The 21,851-nt window shown below is 36.7% G+C and overlaps 3 protein-coding genes across 6 annotated transcripts in view; 2 read left to right on the top strand and 1 right to left on the bottom strand.

Moving 5' to 3' along the window:
* MTMR7 (myotubularin related protein 7) overlaps positions 1-6,757 on the top strand; it is a 101,291-nt gene extending 94,534 nt beyond the window's left edge. For 2 of the 3 annotated variants that reach the window (XM_025279293.2, XM_044938000.1), the window contains exons 11-14: positions 796-996; positions 2,431-2,571; positions 4,648-4,774; positions 5,721-6,757. In XM_025279293.2, coding sequence (XP_025135078.2) covers positions 796-996; positions 2,431-2,571; positions 4,648-4,774; positions 5,721-6,083 — 832 coding nt within the window. In that variant the 3' untranslated portion in view covers positions 6,084-6,757. The other variant, XM_044937992.1, reaches the window with a different exon arrangement.
* A 4,430-nt stretch (positions 6,758-11,187) lies between these two features.
* The window catches only part of VPS37A (VPS37A subunit of ESCRT-I), a 32,714-nt gene continuing 22,050 nt past the window's right edge, over positions 11,188-21,851 (bottom strand). The window contains exons 5-13 of one of the 2 annotated variants that reach the window (XM_044938024.2): positions 21,077-21,302; positions 19,748-19,818; positions 17,789-17,916; positions 17,651-17,709; positions 17,503-17,571; positions 15,067-15,210; positions 13,674-13,754; positions 12,786-12,946; positions 11,188-12,104 (exon numbers count right to left, since the gene is read on the bottom strand). In XM_044938024.2, the coding sequence (XP_044793959.1) occupies positions 13,674-13,754; positions 15,067-15,210; positions 17,503-17,571; positions 17,651-17,709; positions 17,789-17,916; positions 19,748-19,818; positions 21,077-21,302 (778 nt within the window). In that variant the 3' untranslated portion in view covers positions 11,188-12,104; positions 12,786-12,946. The remainder of the gene's footprint in view (positions 12,105-12,785; positions 12,947-13,673; positions 13,755-15,066; positions 15,211-17,502; positions 17,572-17,650; positions 17,710-17,788; positions 17,917-19,747; positions 19,819-21,076; positions 21,303-21,851) is intronic. The other variant, XM_006080156.4, reaches the window with a different exon arrangement.
* On the top strand, positions 16,563-17,456 carry LOC102390763 (U6 snRNA-associated Sm-like protein LSm5). Its single transcript, XM_044938043.1, has one exon. The coding sequence runs from the start codon at positions 17,033-17,035 to the stop codon at positions 17,219-17,221; it is 189 nt and encodes a 62-aa protein (XP_044793978.1). The 5' UTR covers positions 16,563-17,032; the 3' UTR covers positions 17,222-17,456.

The raw sequence follows: 21,851 nt of genomic DNA, 5'->3' as shown, positions 1-21,851 counted from the left end.
ACTAAACCCTTTGAAGGTTTCCAGTTTCTGTTTCCACCCTTGGAAAAACTACTAAACCAATCCTTGCTCATCTTTATTCCTCAAGTTGATTATCCATTGCTTGAAAGATGAGGTTCTATATTGTTATTCTGATTTGATGGCACCCAAATCACCCTTCTGGATTCTTTCTAAAATTCACGTAACAGTGTAGAAGGACTGGGCAGCTGTTTAAAAATCTACACAAACAACAGGAAGCAGATTCTGATGTACTCTTGAAAAAGGGGAGATATAAAGGTATGAGGGAATCTGAAGTCACATGGAAATAAATTATTGACAAGTTTTAAGAGTTTTAAAAATGGAAACTTGGGGAATCACAGTTTTTTAAAGTTGTTTTTCTTCCTAATAAAACCATGCAGAAGTGAGAAACTCTCAAGTGGCTTAGGCATTTTTTCCCACTCTCCCATGGGTCACTAATTAAAGTGGAAGACTTATTTCAAGTTTTGGATGTTCTTTTAAAATCAGAATGAAAGGTTGCTGCTTTTCCCTATAAAGACTCCTGGAATTTTATCTCCAGCATTAACATTTTTCTTTTATAACATAAATATGTCCCTTCTCTGTCCAGACTTTTTAAATTGTAATGCCAAGAAAAATTTTATATTAAAAGTTATGTTTTCCCACTTCTTTTGTGTTCCAGTTTATAAGATAAGATCTGCTTAGGAACTAGGGTTGCTTTTATGATTGTTTTTGCTTTTATAGCTTTCTAATCAAGGAAGAAAAAAAACCTTGCTGTAAAATCTCTAATACTTTGTTTTACAGATACGGCAACCTAGATGGTGATCCCAGAGAAATCTCTCCAGTTATAGACCAGTTCCTTGAGTGCGTCTGGCAGTTAATGGAACAGTTTCCCTGTGCCTTTGAGTTCAATGAGAGGTTTTTGATTCACATTCAACATCACATCTATTCCTGCCAGTTTGGGAATTTCCTATGTAATAGCCAGAAGGAGAGACAAGAACTCAAGTAAGTGTTTTGGTGTTTAATTTTTATCTAAAGATTTTGTGACTGAGAGTTTCAGATGGTCTTTCACAATTTTGAGGACTGTTTTAGTTACACATCTTCACTGACAGAGTAACAATTTTCCTGACATCACTTTAGAGGTTTAAGGCCATCAGCTGACAAAGACAGGCCCAAGTCCATTTTGCCTAGTTCCTGCCTAATGTCCACAGGTAGATAGGTAAACTTCACGCACTGATATGGAAAGGAAGCTTCTTAGAGAGTCAGGGAAAGTGATTTTTACATTGAAAAGGAAAAAGTTACATAGCTTTGGTGGATATATTCTCATAATAGTTGCAAATATAGTAGTCTCTCCTTATCCATGGTTCCACTTTCCACAGTTTCAGTTATCTGAGGCCAACTGTGGTCCAAGATTAGATGGAAGATTCCAGAAAAAAATAATTCATAAGTTTTAGATTGTGGGCCTTTCTGAGTAGCATGATGAAATCTCGCACTCTCCCACTCTATCCTGCATGGGATGGCCTGTTACTTAGTAGCTGTCTCAGTTATCACAATGCTTGTGTTCCAGTAACCCGTTTTACTTAATAATAAAGTTCAAGAGTAGCGATGCTAGCAATTCACATATTTTCTTATTATGCTTAATTTATAAATGAAACTTTATGATAGGCAGGTATGTATAGGAAAACACAGTATATACAGGGTTCACTACTCTCCATAATTTCAGGCAACTACTTGGAGTCTTGGAACAAATACCCCATGGATAAGGGTGGACTGCTATACTGCTTTAATTGAGAGGGGAAAAAATAGATGAAATGTGGACTTTTGAAAAAGTGAAAAGCTTAACAGCTAAGTGACTTAAGAATTGCAAATGAAAGAACATTTTTGAAATTTTTATAAAAAAAATTAATGTGGTATATAGAATATCAGATTTAATTTTGCAAATGATCAAATAAAACTGACTCCAGTTTTATCCTGAGTGGAAAGAACATGACTTTTTCTAGTAGATACAATTCCTGATAAATGGTACATCCTGTAAGCTCACCTGTTTTCTTAGGTATTTTGTGATTTGTTGTGATAGATTAGCAAAAGGGACAAATGTCATAGGAATACAGTGACGATTAAATGAGAGAAAATATGTGAAGCATTTAAGTAGTACCCAGCAAACAATAAGGGGAAAATTTCAACAAAATGCATGTGGTTTTATTTTATACTCCGAGGGATTGGCCATCTGAAGGCCAAGATGTCCCCAGAGAGCAGGGGAGTTGAGACTCCTACAAGTGCTCTTTTGCTGCACCATGAAGACACAAAAGACTGTTAGTTTCCCTGCTAGAGAACAGGGACCCCTGATGTAACAAGTTTTGATTCCTTTCCAGCTTTAATATGTCTACTACTTCTAAGAACCAAGGGAAGTCATTTTAAGGCTTATTTTCTTTATAACAGAGTTCAAGAAAGAACATACTCTTTATGGGCTCACCTGTGGAAAAATCGGGCCGATTACTTGAATCCTCTGTTTAGAGCTGATCACAGTCAGACCTGGGGAGTCCTTCATCTCCCCACAGCTCCATGCAACTTCATGTACAAGTACGTAAACCTCTGGGACCTCACTGGGTGTGGTTGTGCCTTAGATTCTGGCACTGTTTACCACCTGGAGGCTAAAGGGTATGTAACACTGAGCTCCAAGGCATTTTTGCCCGTCTCCTGTCCCTCTCTTTCCCCTCTAAATATGGAATTCTCTTTAGAAGTTGATGTTTTGTAGTAATGATATCCTAAGAATGTAAGTTTCACTTTTATTTAAAAGTGAAAGGAGGAGAGGGAAGAAGGACTGAATAAACCAAGTGCCTGAAGTTAAATGTGGAGTTGCAGGTTTCGTTAGTGGTCATGACACAGCTTACCTTCTTTTGCTGCTGAATCAAATGAAACTATTGCCCTGTGGAAATAAATTCAAGACGGTCTATACTGGGATGGGAAGGCCTGGTGGTACCCAACAGATGCTACTAGGTCTGGAGGCTCTCTTTTATCCTTGGGTTTTTTCCTCTGGACTGGTATAATACAGAATGGTGACTCAGAGGTCATGAAAAAGACAAAATTACACAGAAATCACCAAGAAACCCATTCCTTCTCCCTCCCTATCTCAATACACCCTTTAGTGGCTTTTCGTCTCTAGAGCTTTCATTCTCATTGGGTTGGCCAAGACGTTCGTTCTGTATCAATAAACCCAAACAAACTTTTTTGGCCAACCCAATAATGACTTCAATCCAGTTATTTCCCCAGAATTCTATAGAATAATATTAATTCTGTCACACTGAAAAAAATGCCTCATGGTTTATGTGAATTGGCAGTTTTGAGACCTGCTGAGATACATACCCTGCAGTCAACTGTATTGCAACTAATTTGTTAGCTCTAGCCACTCAACACGTATATTACTGAGGCTCAAGCACTGTTCTAGGCACTGTGGATAAATCAATGAATGACGCCAAGTCCCTGCTCTCAAAGTACTTTTCTGAGTAAATCTATAGGTGTCCTTATGATAATGCTATTTACAGGCATACTTCTGAAATAATGTGGGTTTGGTTCTTGGCCACTGTGATAGTGAACACTGCAATAAACTGAGTCACAATTTTTTAGTTTCCTAGTGCATATAAATGGCAACCCACTCCAGTATTATTCTTGCCTGGAGAATCCAGGGACAGCGGAGCCTGGTGGGCTGCCGTCTATGGGGTTGCACAGAGTCGGACACGACTGAAGCGACTGAGCAGCAGCAGTGCATATAAAAGTTCTATTCACACTACATTGTAGTCAGTTAAGTGTGCAATACTATTATGTCTAAAAAACAATCTAACAGTGTTAGATACCTTAATTTAAAAATACATTATTGTTTAAAAAAAAATGCTTCAGTGAGTAGTACTAGTAGTAACATCAAAGATCACTGATAACCATAAAAAAATGAAAAATCTTGAAATATTCTGAGAATTACCAAAATGTGATAGAGACACAAAGTGAGCAATGCTGTTAGAAATACTGTGCTGATAGACTTGCCACAGACCTTCACTCTGTAAAAATGCAATCTATGCAAAGCACAGTAAAATAAGGTATACCTGTATTTTTATTTGCATTCCAGTATGCTTGACTATATAGGATAAAAAAGGGAGGATTTGTTGCAAATGTAAGTAATCCTAGTGGCTGTCATTTAAAAAACCTCAAATTTAAAAGATTCCTTTGTGGCTGAAAGATTCTAAATGGTGATATAAACACTAATTTTCCAAGTTGACTTCCTAACTAAGTCATCTTAAGCCAAAAAAATAAAGAAAATGGTAACATATACTACTACAAATCTATTTTAGAAAAATATATTATGTGCCTTTTAATTCAGTACCATCTACTCAAGTAGATTCTTCATGAATTTACTCTCCCCAAAAGAAGTTGACTGATTCAAGAAAATGAAAACATTAACATGAAATTATTACCTTCAGTTCAGTTCAGTCGCTCAGTCGTGTCCCACTCTTTGCGACCCCATTACCTTAGTGAGTGGCTTTTTTGACCCTGTACTTCGCATTTGGTTATTATTAGGACTATGGTTTGAAAGATACCTTGGAAGACTCAAGAAAGTGAATGTACAGACTGTGACACGGTTTCATGAAGCTCTGCTGTCCTCCACAGGTTTTGGAATGGAATGTATAATCGCTTTGAGAAGGGACTGCAGCCTCGACAATCAGTCACAGATTACCTCATGGCCGTGAAGGAGGAGACTCAGCAGCTGGAGGAAGAACTTGAGGCCCTGGAAGAAGTAAGACAGTTGCTCTTGCTCACCTTATTTGCTGATGATTGCAGCTCTGGGAAAAGCCTCTTGTGACTCAGGATGTGTGAAATGCAGCAACACAGCCATTTCATATTTTTGTGCTCAGTTGTATCCAACTCTTTGAGACCCCATGGACTAGTCTGCTAGGCTCCTCTGTCCATGGGATTTCCCAGGCAAGAATACTGGAGTGGGTTGCCATTTCCTCTAAGGGATCTTCCTGCCCTAGGGATCGAACCTGCATCTGTTTGTGTCTCCTACGGTGGCAGGTGGATTCTTTACCACTGTGCTACCTGCAAAGTCCTTTCATATTTCTAGCCAGAAGGTAACCTGAAACGCAATCCTACCAGGTGAACAGTCAGATCATCGAAGCCCAGACCTACACACTTGATGCATTTCAGACATCTGGTTTGGCTCATTTCCATAGTTTGCTTTGGGGATGATGAAGATATTAGGAAACGAGATAGTGGTGAATGATTGCATAACCTTGTGAATATACTTAAATAAAAAACAAAAAACCTGAACTGTACACTTTAAGAGAGTGAGCTACTTCTATCTTAATTTTAAAAATTAGATAATAAAAACCTCATTCCTGGTATTTTAAAAAATGTACTTTCGGTTCACAGGATGAAAATCATTATGTAAAACCACACAGGTACAGAAAGAACGATGACTACTCTTTGCCAGGTGCTTTACCTAGGCTGTGTTTTCTGCTTTTTTATAGAGTGCCATCCTTACATTAGGAAGAGAACGAGCCTCACAGAATCTAATTATTTTGTTCAGAGTCATAAAGTCTAGCTTTGAAACCAAGTCCATCTATATCCCATTTTCTTAACATTTCACCCAGCCGGGAGATAATGAACACTAAAAGGTAGGCACGTACCAAAAAAGATACATTCTTTATGACTGTTCCCTGAAACTGTGGTTTCTTTTCTAGAGGCTGGAAAAAATTCAGAAAGTGCAGTTAAATCGCACTAAGGTGAGGAGTAAGCAGAGTGAGCCCAGCAAACATTCAGGATTTTCTACCTCGGACAACAGTGCAGCCAACACCCCTCAGGATTACAGCGGCAATGTGAAGTCCTTCCCATCCAGGAGCCCTTCCCAGGGCGACGAGGATTCTGCTTTGATCCTCACTCAAGACAATCTGAAAAGTTCAGACCCAGACCTGTCCGCCAACAGTGACCAAGAGTCGGGGGTGGAGGATCTGAGCTGCCGCTCCCCCAGCGGTGGGGAGTGTGTGCCGAGTGAGGACAGTGGCAAGGACCGGGATTCCGACGAAGCCGTGTTTCTCACCGCCTGAGGATCCCCCGCCATGGAGTTCCCAAGTAAAGGACACACAAGAACACTTTCCAAAAATAAGGGAACAGTGCAATCTCAAATAAAAACAGCCCAAGAAATGGTACGGGTCGTCGAGAATTATAAAACGTAGCGACGAAAAGGAAAGAAGTCCAACTTCGAGTTCCTTTAGGTGTTGATGAACAGGAAACAGCCATTTCTTTTATCAAGCAAATTCAAGGAAAATTGTTCCCCCTTCTAGACTATGGAGGTTTTATTCACTACAGAGCAATGACCTCACCCGAGGTTATCAGTTCACATCTTCCTTGCCTGCAGCTGCTCAAAGTGCCCTGACCATGTTCCTTCACACTCATATTCAATCTTTCCTTTTAGTTCATTTCCAGATGAATATTTTGTTTCCTCAAATATTTCACACTTCCTTCCGACTCTGTTATCAGGATTTTTGTTAATAGATATATTTCTGTAACAGATGAGCTTTGTAATTCTGCTTAAGCTTAGTGTTCAGATTTAATGATCACTTTTAACTTTTCCTTACAGATAATGTATTTTGAATTGTTGTAATAGTTTTGTTGCCTTTCCCTGGAATTTCATATTTCTCCTATTTAAAATATGCTAAAACTTACCATGCACTTTTCTCTAATACCAGTCTAATACCCAATAAAGTAGAAACAACATTTATGCTCTAGTTCATAAATATTATTTTGGATCACATTAGCTTCTTAAAAACAACCTTTTATTACGGGTTCCAGAAACTACATTACCAAGACAAGGGGGTCAGCCCCAAGCCTGATTCCAGCAGTGTAACTGTATAATGGTTCAGGGTACCACTTCAGTGAAGGAAGACGCTCACTGAAGAACTAGAGAACACTGCTGTCATGTTTGTCACTTGTCACTTCAGAAGTTGTGTTCACATGGCTAAGCCACACTGTGCCTGTGGAGCCCATGCAGTAGCCTCAACCATCGGCTCTGTTCATCTGCAGGGTTGCGTTGGCGGTGCAGTCTGAGCAGGGAGTCTGACAGGGAGCAGGTCTGCCTCGCTGGGGCTGTCACGGGGGAGCTTTGCTGGCTGTGGAATCTGGTCTGTCCCCACCCAGGCACAAGAGCTAAGTCTCCGCCTTTCTTGCTGCAGATTGTGGCTTCTGACCCCTCCTGACCAGAAAGCCTGTTGAGGAGAACTTGGGAGATGCCTGAAATGGGCCTTTGCAGTCCTTCCCAGGTGGGCGCCAGAGCCCCACTCACTGGGAAGCATGGCCCCCAGCCCCATCAGACAGGAAGGCCTGGCGAGAACACCCGGAAGCTGTGCACCCCAGCAGATCTTGAGCGGAGAAGCGGGTGGGCAGAGCTGACTGTCCTGAGAGCAAAACCAACGGCTCTGACTGGCCAGGGAACTGGGGGCACATGTCAGTGTGAGACCACAGACATAGCATGAGTGATTTTCAAGCTGCTTCTCCTGCTGTGCTTGGGCAGGGAAACTGATCTGCAGCTGCACTTACTGCTGCAAACAGCCATCAGCCTCTACCCTGACCAGGGAGCTTTCCCAGAACACGTGGGAAGCCGCACAACCCATCCGACAGCCCTGCTGACCGTGGCAGCTGAACAGAGCACAGCCCGTGGCCTAACCTGTTTGCAGAGTGAAACTGGTCGCCAGCACCTTCCACGAATATTCCTGCCTGACTCAGGTCCCCAAACAATGAGTGTGCAGGCCGTGTATCCCATCCTGCTGCCCCACTTAATCCTGAGTACAGCGTCCAGTCCCAACTGGGACTGGACCCACCAGTCCACAGAATCCACCACAGAATCCATCCTACAGCCTCACCTGAGTGGGTGGGGAACCAAGCCAGCTGTCCTACCCAGCTGTCTCAGCCAGTGACCCTCCAACTCCGCTTCAGAGCTCAAACAGATGCCTCACCCAAAAAGAGACCACCTAAATACATAAAGCAAAATCCAGCAGAGCTAAAAGGAGAAATAATGGGGACTTTAACACTCCACTCTATAGACAATGGATAGATCATCCAAAGAGAATCATAAGCAAACAGGAAATCTGAACCAAATGTATACTAATATCTCACTCTGGACGATACATTTCTAAACTGGATTAAAGATAAGTACAATTAAAAGTGGGCAAAAGACAGACATTTTTGCAAAGAAGATATATGAAAGGGTCAACAGGTACATGAAAAGATGCTAAACATCACTATCTTTAGGGAAATGCAAATCAAAACCAAATCTCACGTCTGGCAGGATGGCCAACATCGAAAAGACAAATGATACGAAATGTTGGTGATAATGTGAATTAAAGAGAACACTTGTGTATTGTTGATGGGATCACAAACAGGTAAAGTCACTATAGAAAACAGTACAGTGGACCCTCAAAAGATTAAAAATAGAACTACTGTATGATCCAGCATACAGATCCACTCTGAATACATACAAAGAAAATGAAAACATTCACTTGAAAAGATATCCGTACCCCTTCATGTTCACAGCAGCACTGTTTTAAAATAGCCAAGATATGGAAACAACCTAACTGTCCACCAACAGATAAATGAAGAAAGAAGCACACACACCACGGAATAGTATTCAGACATAAAAAAATGAGAAAATGCTGCCTTTTGCAACAATATGAATGGACCTTGAGGGAATTATGCTAAGTGAAATAAATCAGAGAAAAACAAATACTATATGATTTCACTTATATGTGTACTCTTAAAAAAAAAAACCCCAAAGTTACAGAAAAAGATCAGATTTGTGGTTAACCCAGCATGAAGATTGGGGCAGTGGGTGGCTGGGGAATTGGAGAAAGGTGGTCAAGAGTAACAACTTTCTGTATTAGTGAATACCTTATTAAAGACTCTTAGGATATAGTCGTAATGGCTTTTATATTTTTATAACTCCATACCACTCTTGTAGTTGATTATCAACTCTTAGAAACTTCTTTGCCTAGTATTGAGAATTTAATTTCTTCCATCTGGCAATATATATCTACAAAAATAAATAACAAATTTTTAAAAAATGACATAGTAACTATACCAAACAGAACTATGCATTTATTTGAAAAGCAAATAATATAAATATGATACGTTAAAATTTAGTTCTTTAATGTGATATCTTTTCTATCAGACACCAACTTTTTTCCAGCCCCCACCATTTTACAAAACATTATAATTTCAGCATATGTTCATTTAGCCTACTTACTAGAAGTTAACCTAACACTGAAATTTTTTTTTTTAAAGGTTCTATTTATTGCTTATTAAGATGTTATTGTGTGGCATGGAGCCTTAAAAGAGCATGGCCAATCCGATTAGACTAAAATCTCTAACAGTAAGTTCTCATTTTAAATCAAACATCAATCAGAAAGTGTTTTCTTTAGAGCAGTTGGTTTAAACCAATGTAAAACTGACTCAAGACAGATTATTTCCGCGCTGGTAATATTTAGAGCTCAAGTGATTTATTATTTAGTGATTTTCAGGAAAATTTAATGATATGAAGTAGGTAAGCATTTTGATCATGACTCTACAATCAACAAAGGAACTTTTTTAGAGTAAAGGAACATAAAAAGAAGGAAGACCCTGGCATGAGGTTTCTATTCTTTAAGAGCACAAGATTAGTTTACTTGCTTTCCCTAAAAATAAATCTGAGCTGTCCTTCAATTTAAACATATATGAATTATGATCAGACTTACTGTCAGATGATCTCTATTCCAATATAAATTTCCTAGTATAGATTATTCCTAGAAAATCTTTCAACTTTGAAACATTGTCTAGCATGTATCACATTTGTTTAGAAAACTATTTGAGATATCAGTCTTTAAAGTCCTACCTATGACAAACCCCTAACTCTGCATAATCTAATAACTCCTAAGCTTTTCTCTGCTATTCTGATTTCCATCTAGTCATCTATTATGTGTTAGAGGAAAATCACAATCCCTGCTTTGACAGGCACTTTTTCTTCTTCTGGCACTGCTTCTCCAATATGGCCAAGTTTAAGGAAAAAATAATACTAGTACTATAGAAAAGTCACTTAAGTTTTTATTGTAAAACCAAAATTCATACATATTCAAATGTAGACTAATTTCCATCCTGGATGATGTCTATGATCTAATATCTGATCTATTAAAGACAGATAATGATGATCAGAGTCCTCTTTTTAATGACTAGATTGTAAGGAGGTTACCTAATTTTAGAAGAAGAAACCAAGGTATGTTAACTGGTACAGAATGAAACTGGGATACTTCAAGTTAAAAAAAATAAGATATTAAGATGAATTACTTATGTGATTTACTATGTATGAAAATAACTTTTTTTGGTGGAGAGGAAGGTGGATAAGTACATAAACACCTAGGCCATGTTTGAGTCATCACTGGATAGTATTTCCACAGTGCCTCACTCTTAGAGGGCTTAATAAAATTAATAAATCAAATGAATGAATGGTTGTGGTCTGCTGGGCTCTTGTTCTGGGCTCTGACTGGTTTCTAAGAAAGCTTCCTGATTGCTTCCAAAAGACTGGGATAATCATGTCCTCCACTGTGGTGACTGCTGGGAAAACTGAAGCTTACGTGGCCAGTGCAGTAAGGGAAGGTTTCTCAACACCCAGAAGACTGCAACAAATCTGAAACACTTACCTCAGTTACGTACTATATGTCCGGAATAATAATCGTAACTTCCTTGTCAGGTCATTTTGAAGATTAAATGGCATGCTCTTAGCATAGTACCAGGAAGACAGGTTAAGAAAGTTATTTCTTTACTCAAATTATATCTTTATAGTCCATGTGAATACTTGTCCTCCCTTAAACAAAGACTAAGTATTAAGCATTTTTCAAGTCTCAGAAAATAATTTTTCCTGAACTGTTGCCAGAAATAGGTATAGAAAGAAGAATGATGAAAAAAACCTGTACTGTATGCTAGGATTTGGAATGGCAATCATACTGAAGTTTAAATGAAAATAGGCATTAGGATGCTACTTTACCAAGCCTTGGAAATCTAGTTCAAGATTTTCTACTTAATTGGCTTTCACTGCTATCCATAAAATATGTTCATTCTGTAACGAACTGTAAAAGCAAACTGTTTAACATATACAAGTTAAAGTGAAAAATTAAGAACTAGACTGCCTAAAAATTAAATATTAGTTTTATTTATTATTAAAGCTTTCATAAGAGAAAAGCTAACACAGTAAAGGTCAGAAAATTTCACTGACTTTTGTGTTCTTTACTATTTATTAACAAAATACTGTTTTAAACTTCAGAATTCAGACAGCATATCCTCATCTAACCACAAACCCGTCAGATACTTATATTGAAAAAGCTAGCATGAAAGTTTATGTTGGACTAGTTTAAATGAAAGGCAATTTTTCTATTAGGTAAAATATTTATTTACCTGTATTGCCTTTTAAATGCATCTTTAATTTTAAAAATAAGAGTATATAAAACAGCTGGTTTATCCTTTTCATTTATTCTGTGTATTAAAAATTACTCGAGATGGCACATTGGCAGGTTTGGTGTTTCCTGACACTGTGAATATTTAAAAACAAATTATTTTTCAAAGTTTTATCATCTAGAAAGAAAGAAAAAAATAAGAATCTTTCTACAGTTGAAATAGTAATTTTTCAAAAAGGGTTGAGAGGAAAAAAAATCTAAGCAAACTATCCTTGATAAAGAAATGAGGCAGTTTCAAATTAAAAATACAAATTGAAATGAAGTAATTTTATAAAATATTGAGAGTAGCTAAAATTACATGCACAGGTATTTAATCAATAATAAGAGAGGAACAGCAGTAGAATTTAAATATGATAGAATTTATCAACAATAAATAAACATTTTTAGTGCAAATAGTGCAGAAAAAATTTTCAAAGCAAAGATCATAGCAATCATTCTAATCTGTACAAAATCAGTCTCAGTTCTGTATACAACCTATATAATACATCTAGGAATTCAGCCTTGTGATGAAATGCCAATTTGCAAATCATAAATATAAATGTGCTTAGTTTTGTGTCCCATTCCTCTCTTTGCAGTTCATGTTTTCAGGAAAATCTGAAAAGAAAAGAAAATCAAAAACCTAAGATTTACTTTCAGATGATAAATTAAGATTTCTTAAGAAGATAACCTGACAATGAGGGAAAAGAGGTGGGAAAGGAATCTAGCATGCATGAATAACAGAATAACTCACTGCCCACTTCTCAACCTTGAGATATGTATGCTACTGCTGCTATACTTGATATTAAAAATCAACACCCTCAGGGATTAATAATCTTAGTTGTAAAATAACGCAATGTTGCTACTAATGTTAAGGACAGCTACATTGAGAAAAGGGGCAAGTAAGTTTGAGCTGGAGATGAGAAATGCCTGTCACCTCCCTCCCTGTAGCGGCTCCCTTTTAAAGGAAACTCCCACGCTCTCTCCTCCACATCTGCTCCATCAACCCAGCAAAGCAGACAGAAGACCACATGACACCAGTCTCCAGGTAAAACCGTGAGGTCAGGACGGACACCATCTACGCAGGGCCAGTCTCTTTCCTTGATTTGTTGTGACACCCTGCTCAGTCTCCCCCGGGTGCTTGGGCCGTCAGATCAGGCCTGTGGGCAGCAGTGGCTGAACCATGTGCAAGTGCAGCAAAGAAAGGCTCTTTGAAGAGCCAATGAGAAGGCACATGAGAGTGAGACACAGAAAAGGGGAGGAAAGCAGGAACGAGAAACAAGCAGCCTGTGGCAGCACCTAAGGAAGAAGAGCTGCTTTGGTTACGGATGGCCTCATGCTTTCACTCCCAGGAGACAGGTGTGCTTTCCTACATTTGGGCTGTTTTCCTGCATTATCCAGGAACACAAGCTTTTACTTAAACTTGAGGTTGGAGCTAGTCTTTGCAGCCAAATCCAGTCCTAAAACAAGACAGAGGAAAATGGAAGAATGTCTTGAGATCAGATGAGAGCATGAACAAAGACATGATGGCAGAAAAAAGAACATGACAGAAGAGAACACAGGAGAGGCAAATGGAAAATTAGAACGGATGATCTAAAATGTCAGCCAGCTTACAGAAGGCTTAAAACCAGAGAAAGAAACGTGGTATTTATCATCCCCAGGGTTCTTTAAAGGTCCTAGAGCAGAGATGTTATCACAGAGTGGTATTTTAGGAGGATCATTTTGTCAGTGCTCTGCACAAAGGAGAAACCCTGAAGTCAGAGGACTGATCAGAAACTTAGTGGAATAGATGGAAAAGAGACAGATTGGAAGTTCATTTTTAAAGGAAAAAATGACAAAAGAGACTACTGAGAAATAAGTCAACTTAAGTGTTATGGTATATGCCCCATACCAGATGAGAGAAAGGAACTTAAACTCTACATATGTAGCTATCAAATACTGAAAACAAAACTCATTTAAGCAAACACCATACTGAGAAAACATGCAAACAATTTATACTGGCCATATGCTTAGGTGTATAACATCATGCTTAATACATAATACAAAGTATTCTACATGTTATATAGCATGGTAGCTGTAACGATAGTATTATGCTTAAAGCTGGCTGAACAAGCACTGGTAAGAACACTTCATTAAAGACAGCCATGCAATAGCCTCAAGACACAAACCTTCCAGGATACAATTTACCTATAGTGGAGCATGAAACTGGCTGTGCATTGCTATCACTTGTTGAAGTTTCTCTTCCTTGGCTCTTCTACAGTGGCAAATCTAGAAGATAAATTATTTAAAAACCAGTCACTTCTCCAATAATCTTCCTACAACTAGCTACATTTTGACAGAATTCTAAGTAAGAATCTTTTAACTCGTTGACATTAAATTGTGGATGTCTAAGGTGGCACCGAGTTTAAGAATCCAAAAAAAAAAAAAATTTGTTTGGAAGATAATCTTTGTCTATAAACCTCTAGAATGTAAAACACATTCTGATCCTTTATACCAGTTCTCTGATTATATAATTTCAAATATCTGTGTTTTAAAAATATGAAAATAAATCCTACTGTTGTTACCCTGGAAGCTTAACAAACAAAAACCTCACAATACAGTTATATAGTACCAAAAAAATAAAAAGGACTAGAAATGAATGCCTCATTAAAGCTATAGTCAATAATGTCCCTGAACTTCAATTTTCTCTCGTGGAAAATGGGAATAATAAAATCTGGCCCACTTTCCTTTACAGTAGCACTTAACTGTATAAAGGTTATAAATAACTGTGATGTTCCAGAGAAATTAGGTAAATACATAGGACTTACCAAAGGATAAGATACTGCTAAGCAGACTTCAAAATCTTTTCTTTAAATATAATGGAAATACTAGAACAGAAACTATCCCCAGAATGTTCTCAAGTAATATTAAAACAAAACAAAACAAAACAAACAAACAAAAATCTCCATAGGGAATTCCCCGGTGGTCTAGTGGGAAGGACTTGGCATTTCCATGGCAGTGGCCTGGGTTCAATTCCTGACTGTGGAATGAAGATCCCACAAGCCATCCAGTGTGGACAATAAACAAATGAAAAAAACCTTTTTAAGTTATTCTCCTAAATTTTAAACAGCTTATGAAACAGGTTATTCAGGAGTATATCACAACTATTAAGACTTAGACTAGAGATCCACACAAAAGCATTATATAATTAAAAAATAAAATTAAACAAGGAAAAAAATTCTCTACAGTTCAAAGCAAATGGAAATAAATGAACCTGTTTTTTTCCCCTAAGTTATACTGTCATCCAAAAGAGCTTCATTAAAGACTTTAAAAAATAGTATTTGACTATTAAGACTAGAGTAGACTTCGGCTATCATTTCTGAAACAGAACTGTTACGTGATTCACATGCTTGTGTACTCACAACAAGCAGGTATAAAGTGATAGTAGCAAGCTGCTACCATTCTCAGGGGCTCTTCAGTTTCCTCTCATGGCACTCAAAACTCTAGCTCAGTAATGTGCTAAGATTTTTTTCTTACTCATGAATATACATAAGTAATTTGATATTATGTCACTTGTCCTCAACCAAATAATATTACATACTGTTCTCTTTTCCATGAAGCTACTGAGAAAATCATCTATATCCGTTTTTCCCTCCAAGAAATCTTCTGCAATATTATCAGATTCTTCCTCAGCTTCATGTGCAGCTACTTTTAATCTTGCCTGTAGAGCACTTGCACTACAGCTCTGAAAAAGAAAATCAAGAAAGAAAGTCATTAATATCTAATGCTCTGAGAAACTCCTTAGTGGGAAGGAAAATGGGTAGAAGCTAAATAGCAGTGATATTGGGGCATCACTGTCTCACTCCTAACATTAAAATGATCCTGGAAATGTTGAGTCATTAACTGTGATGTTTGCTTTTGGTTTCTAGTATTCTTTATTAAATTAAGGAATTAGTTTATTAAGTTTGTCTAAGGAATGATGCTGATTACTAAGAAAAGCCTCTTCATCTAGTAAGCTCTAAAGTGCCTCCAAAAGTATTTCAATTGATTCTCTCAGATCTTCTGGCTAAGAGAGGGGAGGACTCCTTACGTGCGATTCCTGACTCTGACACTTTCCATTTGTATGACCTCAGGGATGTTATTTAATATCCACGTGCCTCAGTTTCCTCATCTGTAAAATGGAAAAATAGTAACAATACCTACCCTCATAGGTTTTTGTGTGGAATAATGGGCCACATATGCAACGAGCTTAGTGCAATGCAAAAGATATAACAATTGCACAGTGTCAGCAATTGGTTGGATCAAGTAATCTTAAAAATCTACCACATTACCCTCTGATTCCAGTGCTCCTAAAGGCAATGAAATTATACTCCAGGACAAAGGTCTAGAGTACCATATGCCTTTTAATAGCAGACCAGGAACATAATAGCCAAAAACACATCAATAAACAAAGATAAATCTTCCCTTGCAAAAACTGAGATAGGCCAGAACATGCCAAAAACTTTAGTATAAATGGAGGAAGAGCACATGGGAAAGAAAGCAAGGAGATAATACAGACATAGAGAATGAACTTACAGTTACTAGGCAGGAAGAATGGGGGAAAGGGATAGGTAGGAAGTTTGAGATCAACATGTATACACTGCTGTATTTAAAATGGCTAACCAATAAGGATCTGCTGTATAGCACACGGAAAACTCTGCTCAGTGTTACATAGCAGCATGGATGGGAGGGGAGTTTCGGGGAGAATGGATATACGTGTATGTACAGCTGAGTCCCTTTGCTGTTCACCTGTAACTATCACAACATTGTTAATGGGCTATACCCCAATACAAAATAAAAAGTTAAAAAGAACGATCATATTATATTACATTGGCTTCACTTCCTAGAATTCCTGATTTTAAAGGAAACAGAATATTGTTAGTTACGATGTGGGTTGTTGATATATGAAGATTATGTCCTATTTAATTTTTTAAATGATTTCCCCCTTTTAATTTAATTTTTTTTTTCCAGAAACAAGGATTAATTTTATAAAAAGCTTTCGATTTTTCACATAACTGGATTTCTAGTATAAAGTTATTATTTGTGGTGAATTATACTTTATACTTTCTATATGTTATATTTTCCAATTTGCTAACTTCTTGTTTAAGATAGCTGTATACAGGCTTGCAAGTAAGTCTAAAACTAAAATTTTTCTTTTTAACTTTTATTAGAAGAGTTAAACTGGCTTTATAATAACTCTCCCAGAACATTTATTTATGGGGCTTTTTATATTTTTCTGTTTTGGAACCAAATGCTCTTGCATGACCACAAAATGACTGATAATGGCTCATAAAACTGAGAGCTGTTCATCTGCATAACTCAAGGCTGTTTATCATGCCTTATAAACTCGAATGCCTAATAAATGCTTTCTGATAATAACACATTTAAGAATGTGGCTCGTGCATATTAAGAGTAAAACTTCTAGTCCACTTCCAGCTTAGCCATGGTAGCTAACTCGACCACTAACCCGCTGTAGCTGCTTCCTCTAGAGCTTGTGGACAAGGATAGGATCAAGAATTCACATTGAGATGAAGAGTGATGAGGAGACTGTTGGCATACTTCTGGGATTTGGTGACTTTGTCAATATGGTACTGGAAGATGTCACTGAATTTGAAATCATACCAGAACGAAGAAGAATTACTGAATTAGATCCAATTTTGCTAAATGGAAATAATATACCAATGCTGGTTCCTGGAGGACAAGGACTTGAAATATGAATGACTTCCTTGACTTATGCTAGATGCTGTTCTGTCTTGTAATGACAACAAAAGTTTTTTTTAGTCTTTTAATGTTTGTATTCTGTGAAGTCAAGTTTCCCATTAAAGGGAAGTGCTTTGATGATGCATTGTAAATGCCCATTTTTGTAAGTTAATCAGGATTATATTGGGAAAAGAACAGTTTGTTCTTTGAAGACAAAAATAAACATGTTTTTGTTAACTGTCAAAAAAAAAAAGAGTAAAAATTCTTATGGTAAAAGAAAACAGCTCAACAATCTTACCTCACTAAGTTCATGCTGCCTTTGCATCTTCTTTTCAAAAGTTGATTTCATTTGTGTAAGTAATTCATACTAAAAGAGAAAATAAAAATGCTGTTTCATTGTACTTTAAAATTATATGGACTTCTTAAAAATGATAACTAACTCATACCTTATCTAAAACAGTTTGCCTCTTGGCTTCCAAGCTGGGCTCCAAAAGGAGATTTTTTCCTGTAAGATAAATTCTAGTTTATTTCTAGATAAAGATCACATTTTTCTTAGGAAATTTAAAAAGTAAAGAAGGACATACTTGCTAGTTCCTCAATACTTTTTACTAAGTCATCCTTGTCAGTAATAATTTGTTTTAGTTGAGGCAAAGTCACAAACTGCTCTAGTAATACATCCTCTTGCTCATTCATATCTGTAAGTTGTGACACACTAGAAACACAATAGAAGAAAATGTTAATGAATATCAGTTATCTAGATTTTCTCCATGACAATAAATATCCAGTTTTTCAGCTTTATTCAGCTGACAAGAGTTCTACATAATCTTTGACATTATTTTTATATATACTAAGAAGGCAAACTGTAACCTTAAAAGCAAATAAAACACCAAACACAATGGAACAAAAAGTAGTCTAAACACAGTATCAAGATGATTTAGCTAATAGGCATGTGGCTATCACAATAAATGATAAAGGTATGTGTCTATGTACATGTATTCATAAAAATGTTTTTACAAAACAATGGTGGAAGGGTAATCCCAAAACAAAAATCAATATCCAGAGTGTAAGAGGGAATTGGAAAGATGCGGTATGGAGCAAGCTCAAGCTTTTGAGTGTCTTTCAGTTTTGACTACAGATCCACACAAAAGCATTATATAATTAAAAAATAAAATTAAACAAGGAAAAAAAAGTCTCTAAAGTTCAAAGCAAGAGGAAATAAATGAACCTGTTTTTTTTTTCCCCTAAGTTATATTGTCATCCAAAAACATTTCATTAGAAAGCCTTTAAAAAATAATATTTGGCTGTACATCTCTGATTAAATATATCCTAAAGACAAATGAATTGTAAAAAACAAAAGAAAAACTTACTCTGCTTTCAATAACTGTTATTGATACTGTTATCTTATTGGAATTGTTATTTTGAAAAAGAATAAGTTCCCTTCAGAAAAATGGTTGACTTTAGGTCAGGGGAAAAAACTGTTCATGATGAACCCATGGCATCTTTGTTTTGCCAAAGTTCCCTACTAAAGATGGAACTGTTTTAAAAAAAAAAAAAAAAAAAAAAAAAACAGAAAGAAAAAAAAGATAGTAATGGATTGAAACACTTCAAATATTTTTAAAAGTTTTATGAGTTTAATTCTGACCTATACCCATATTTTCTGTAAAAAAGCTGGAGGAAGGTTAGCAAAGAGGTTCACCTTTTCGTATTGACATTTTCATAATAATTTTTTTAAAAACGAAGAAAGGAAAGAATCCTTTATAACATGGCAACAATAATAATACCTATTTTCTGGGGTGGCTGCAAGCATCATACTGCATTCAACTGCTTTATAACATGTATGTGGTATTTGTAAACTTCATTAATTAACGTTATTAGCACAAAATAATAAGTCACTATTTTGTTAAAATGATTGCAAAACATTGGGTCAAACAAAGTTAAACTTTTTTTAACTATAGGATTTCTCATGAGTATCTGGCTGTACATCCCTGGTGGGATATATACTAAAGACAAGAACAACTGCAAACATTTTAAATAGCATTCAGTAGTCTCATTGATAACAGCCTCATGACTACTATAAACCTTCAATAGTGGTATAAAGAGTGCAACTTCACAAGCCTGAGTGACCACAGAACATTTTTTTCATGGAGTCTCTTAGGGAAACAGTGTCTCATGAAAAATGATATCTTAAACTTGAATATTCAACTTTTCTGCCATAAATCTGATTAAAATATGGCTTGTAAAAACACTTCTCTATTACTTTATGAGAACTTTAATGTATTCAGAAATAGTTTTCACAAGAAGGTGAGCCACACAAGAGAAAGGACATCGTTATCCTGGTAACTATTATAGCATTCCCAGGATCTAGAGAAATTCCTGGATACAGACTAGAAAGTCAATAAATATGAACTGCAACACATACCACAGATTCATAAAACTTTCCACTTCCCACTAAGATACAGGAATAGTGACAACATGAAAATGATGTGTGCATTTACAAATTAAATAGACAACAAATACCAATGTTACTGTCCAAGTTTTTTTACCTTAGTTCTGAGAGTTCTGGAAATGTATCAGGAATATCGGGCATCTTGTAACCAAAACCATTTTGGCTTATCTAAAGAGATATTGAAATAGTGCTAAGTTTTAGCCATCTTTTCGACTATTCCTATCTGGTTATAAAAGTAACTTTTAATGTACTGCATCCAATAACTATTTTCACTATCACACATCCTCTTGGCACTCCACACTGTCCTTACCCTCCCATTCTTTTTCACTCCGTCTTTCTCAGTGTATCTTTATACATACAGGGTTACTGGCTCTTTTTTTTTTTTTTGATGAGGAAGGATCATGTGACTACCTGTGGTTATAAAACAAATCTCCAATTGTGAGATATCTGTGACAAATGTGGAGAATTATATGTGTGTTTCATTGATGTATATGAGTATGTCTCAAGCAAAAGGCACTACATTTAGAAAAATTACTAACCTGGCAAAAAGTCTCAAGAGTTACCTAAGTAACTTCTATAAGACAGTAGGGAAGATAAGGAATAGAATATACATTGTCTGAATATATGGGTCACATTTTAAAGTCAAGGACCCATGAAAAGTTCTCTTTTACTAAGGGTTAAAAATAAAGGCCTTTAAATCTCCTTAATACGTTTAATGTACGGTCTCTCCCTCAGTAATGTCCCTTGTGGCAGCAGTTACCAGCTTAATTTAAGAACACAGTTTTTTAAACCAATGAGACACGGGTTTAAATGTCCTTAGTACCCTAGGGCAGACCTTCCATAAGCTGACACGTGCTTCTCCTACATAATCCTTCTTGTGTCTTTGCCTGCGTTCTGTATGAAACCTGAGGGTTCTGTAACAGGCGGCTTCACAAATGTGCCATCTGGTTTATGCTTCCACATCTTTGTCAGAGCTGCTGCCTCTTAGAATTACCTTACTTGACAACACCTTATCATCCTGGCAAATTCATTACCATCTATCTAAATGTGGCCTCAAGCATGAGTTCATTCATTCATCCGCCTCATTTTAAATGAGCACCTACTGTATAGATCAGGCATACTCGGAGGCACCAAGGATAAAGTGGTATAAAAAAAAGAATCTCATCTTATATAAAGGTTATCTTTCTAGCTCTACATCGGTCCCTGGGAGCACTGACTATTCCCTCAACTGCGTCTTCATAGTAACTCTAGACTAACATTTCTACTTACAGTTATTTGATGGTTACCTCTTTGACATTGTTCCTGAAGTTGAAAATGTGATTTTTAAAAAATCTTTTGTGCCATAGTGGTTGGCACGAGGAGGAATATGATGTTTGCTGACTGAGTATTTCAAGGGTACAAAATACAGATATCTGGAGATACCAACCGGTGTTGAAGTGTCTGTTGTGGGAACGGGCAATGGCAGATTTGAAAGGACACCAAATGAAGGAGCAGCCGGTTTGGTGGTTGTATAACTTGTTGTTGAAGAAGAAACAGTGTCAGCAACAGATAAAGAGCTGATAGTCCTGTTAGCTTCTTGTGGGGGATACGGAGGAAGAAATGGGAAACCCTGAGAAGCATAAGGAGGCATCCCACCTGGGTTACTGTACAGGCTAAAGAGAAAGAGAGGAAAAACATGCGATTAGATTTTAGGAGTAAACTTGTAAAATTATTCCTTAATTGTTCTAAATAACAATTGTTATGCACTATAGATGGAATTTGTTTATGGCAGGTGCCACTAGTTTTTATAATTATGTTAAGTAAATTAGATATCATATAAATTGAAAAAATAAGAACACCCCTTAAAAAGAATATTTTGATTTCTTTCCATGAAAAAGAAATATGTTTTAGAAAACGTAAGTTCAACTGGTCACAGTTGAAGTGAATAGAAAGGCCATATTTGAGTTTTGAGCATTCTACTGGCATCAATGAATATTTTCAGAGAAGAAATGGAGAACACTTAATCCACAAAACTTGTTCAAATAGCAATTGTTTAGTAGCTTTCACTATATTTGGCAAAATCTGACTGAAAGTCAAGATGGCTTTTCTAGAAAATTTCAAAGAAAAATTAATTGTATAGATGAATTGCTAAAAATGCTTAACTATAAAAAAGATGCATAAACACCTCAGATGGGCTGGGACCTTGAATCTGAGACCTTTTA

Source organism: Bubalus bubalis, chromosome 1, assembly GCF_019923935.1.
Source record: "Bubalus bubalis isolate 160015118507 breed Murrah chromosome 1, NDDB_SH_1, whole genome shotgun sequence".
In the NCBI taxonomy this organism is placed as follows: Eukaryota; Metazoa; Chordata; class Mammalia; order Artiodactyla; family Bovidae; genus Bubalus; species Bubalus bubalis.
This window is presented reverse-complemented; position numbering and strand designations above follow the sequence as displayed.

Excerpts from the sequence above, each read along its gene's own strand:
- LOC102390763 (XM_044938043.1), top strand. The coding sequence starts at position 17,033 with ATGAAGAGTGATGAGGAGACTGTTGGCATACTTCTGGGATTTGGTGAC.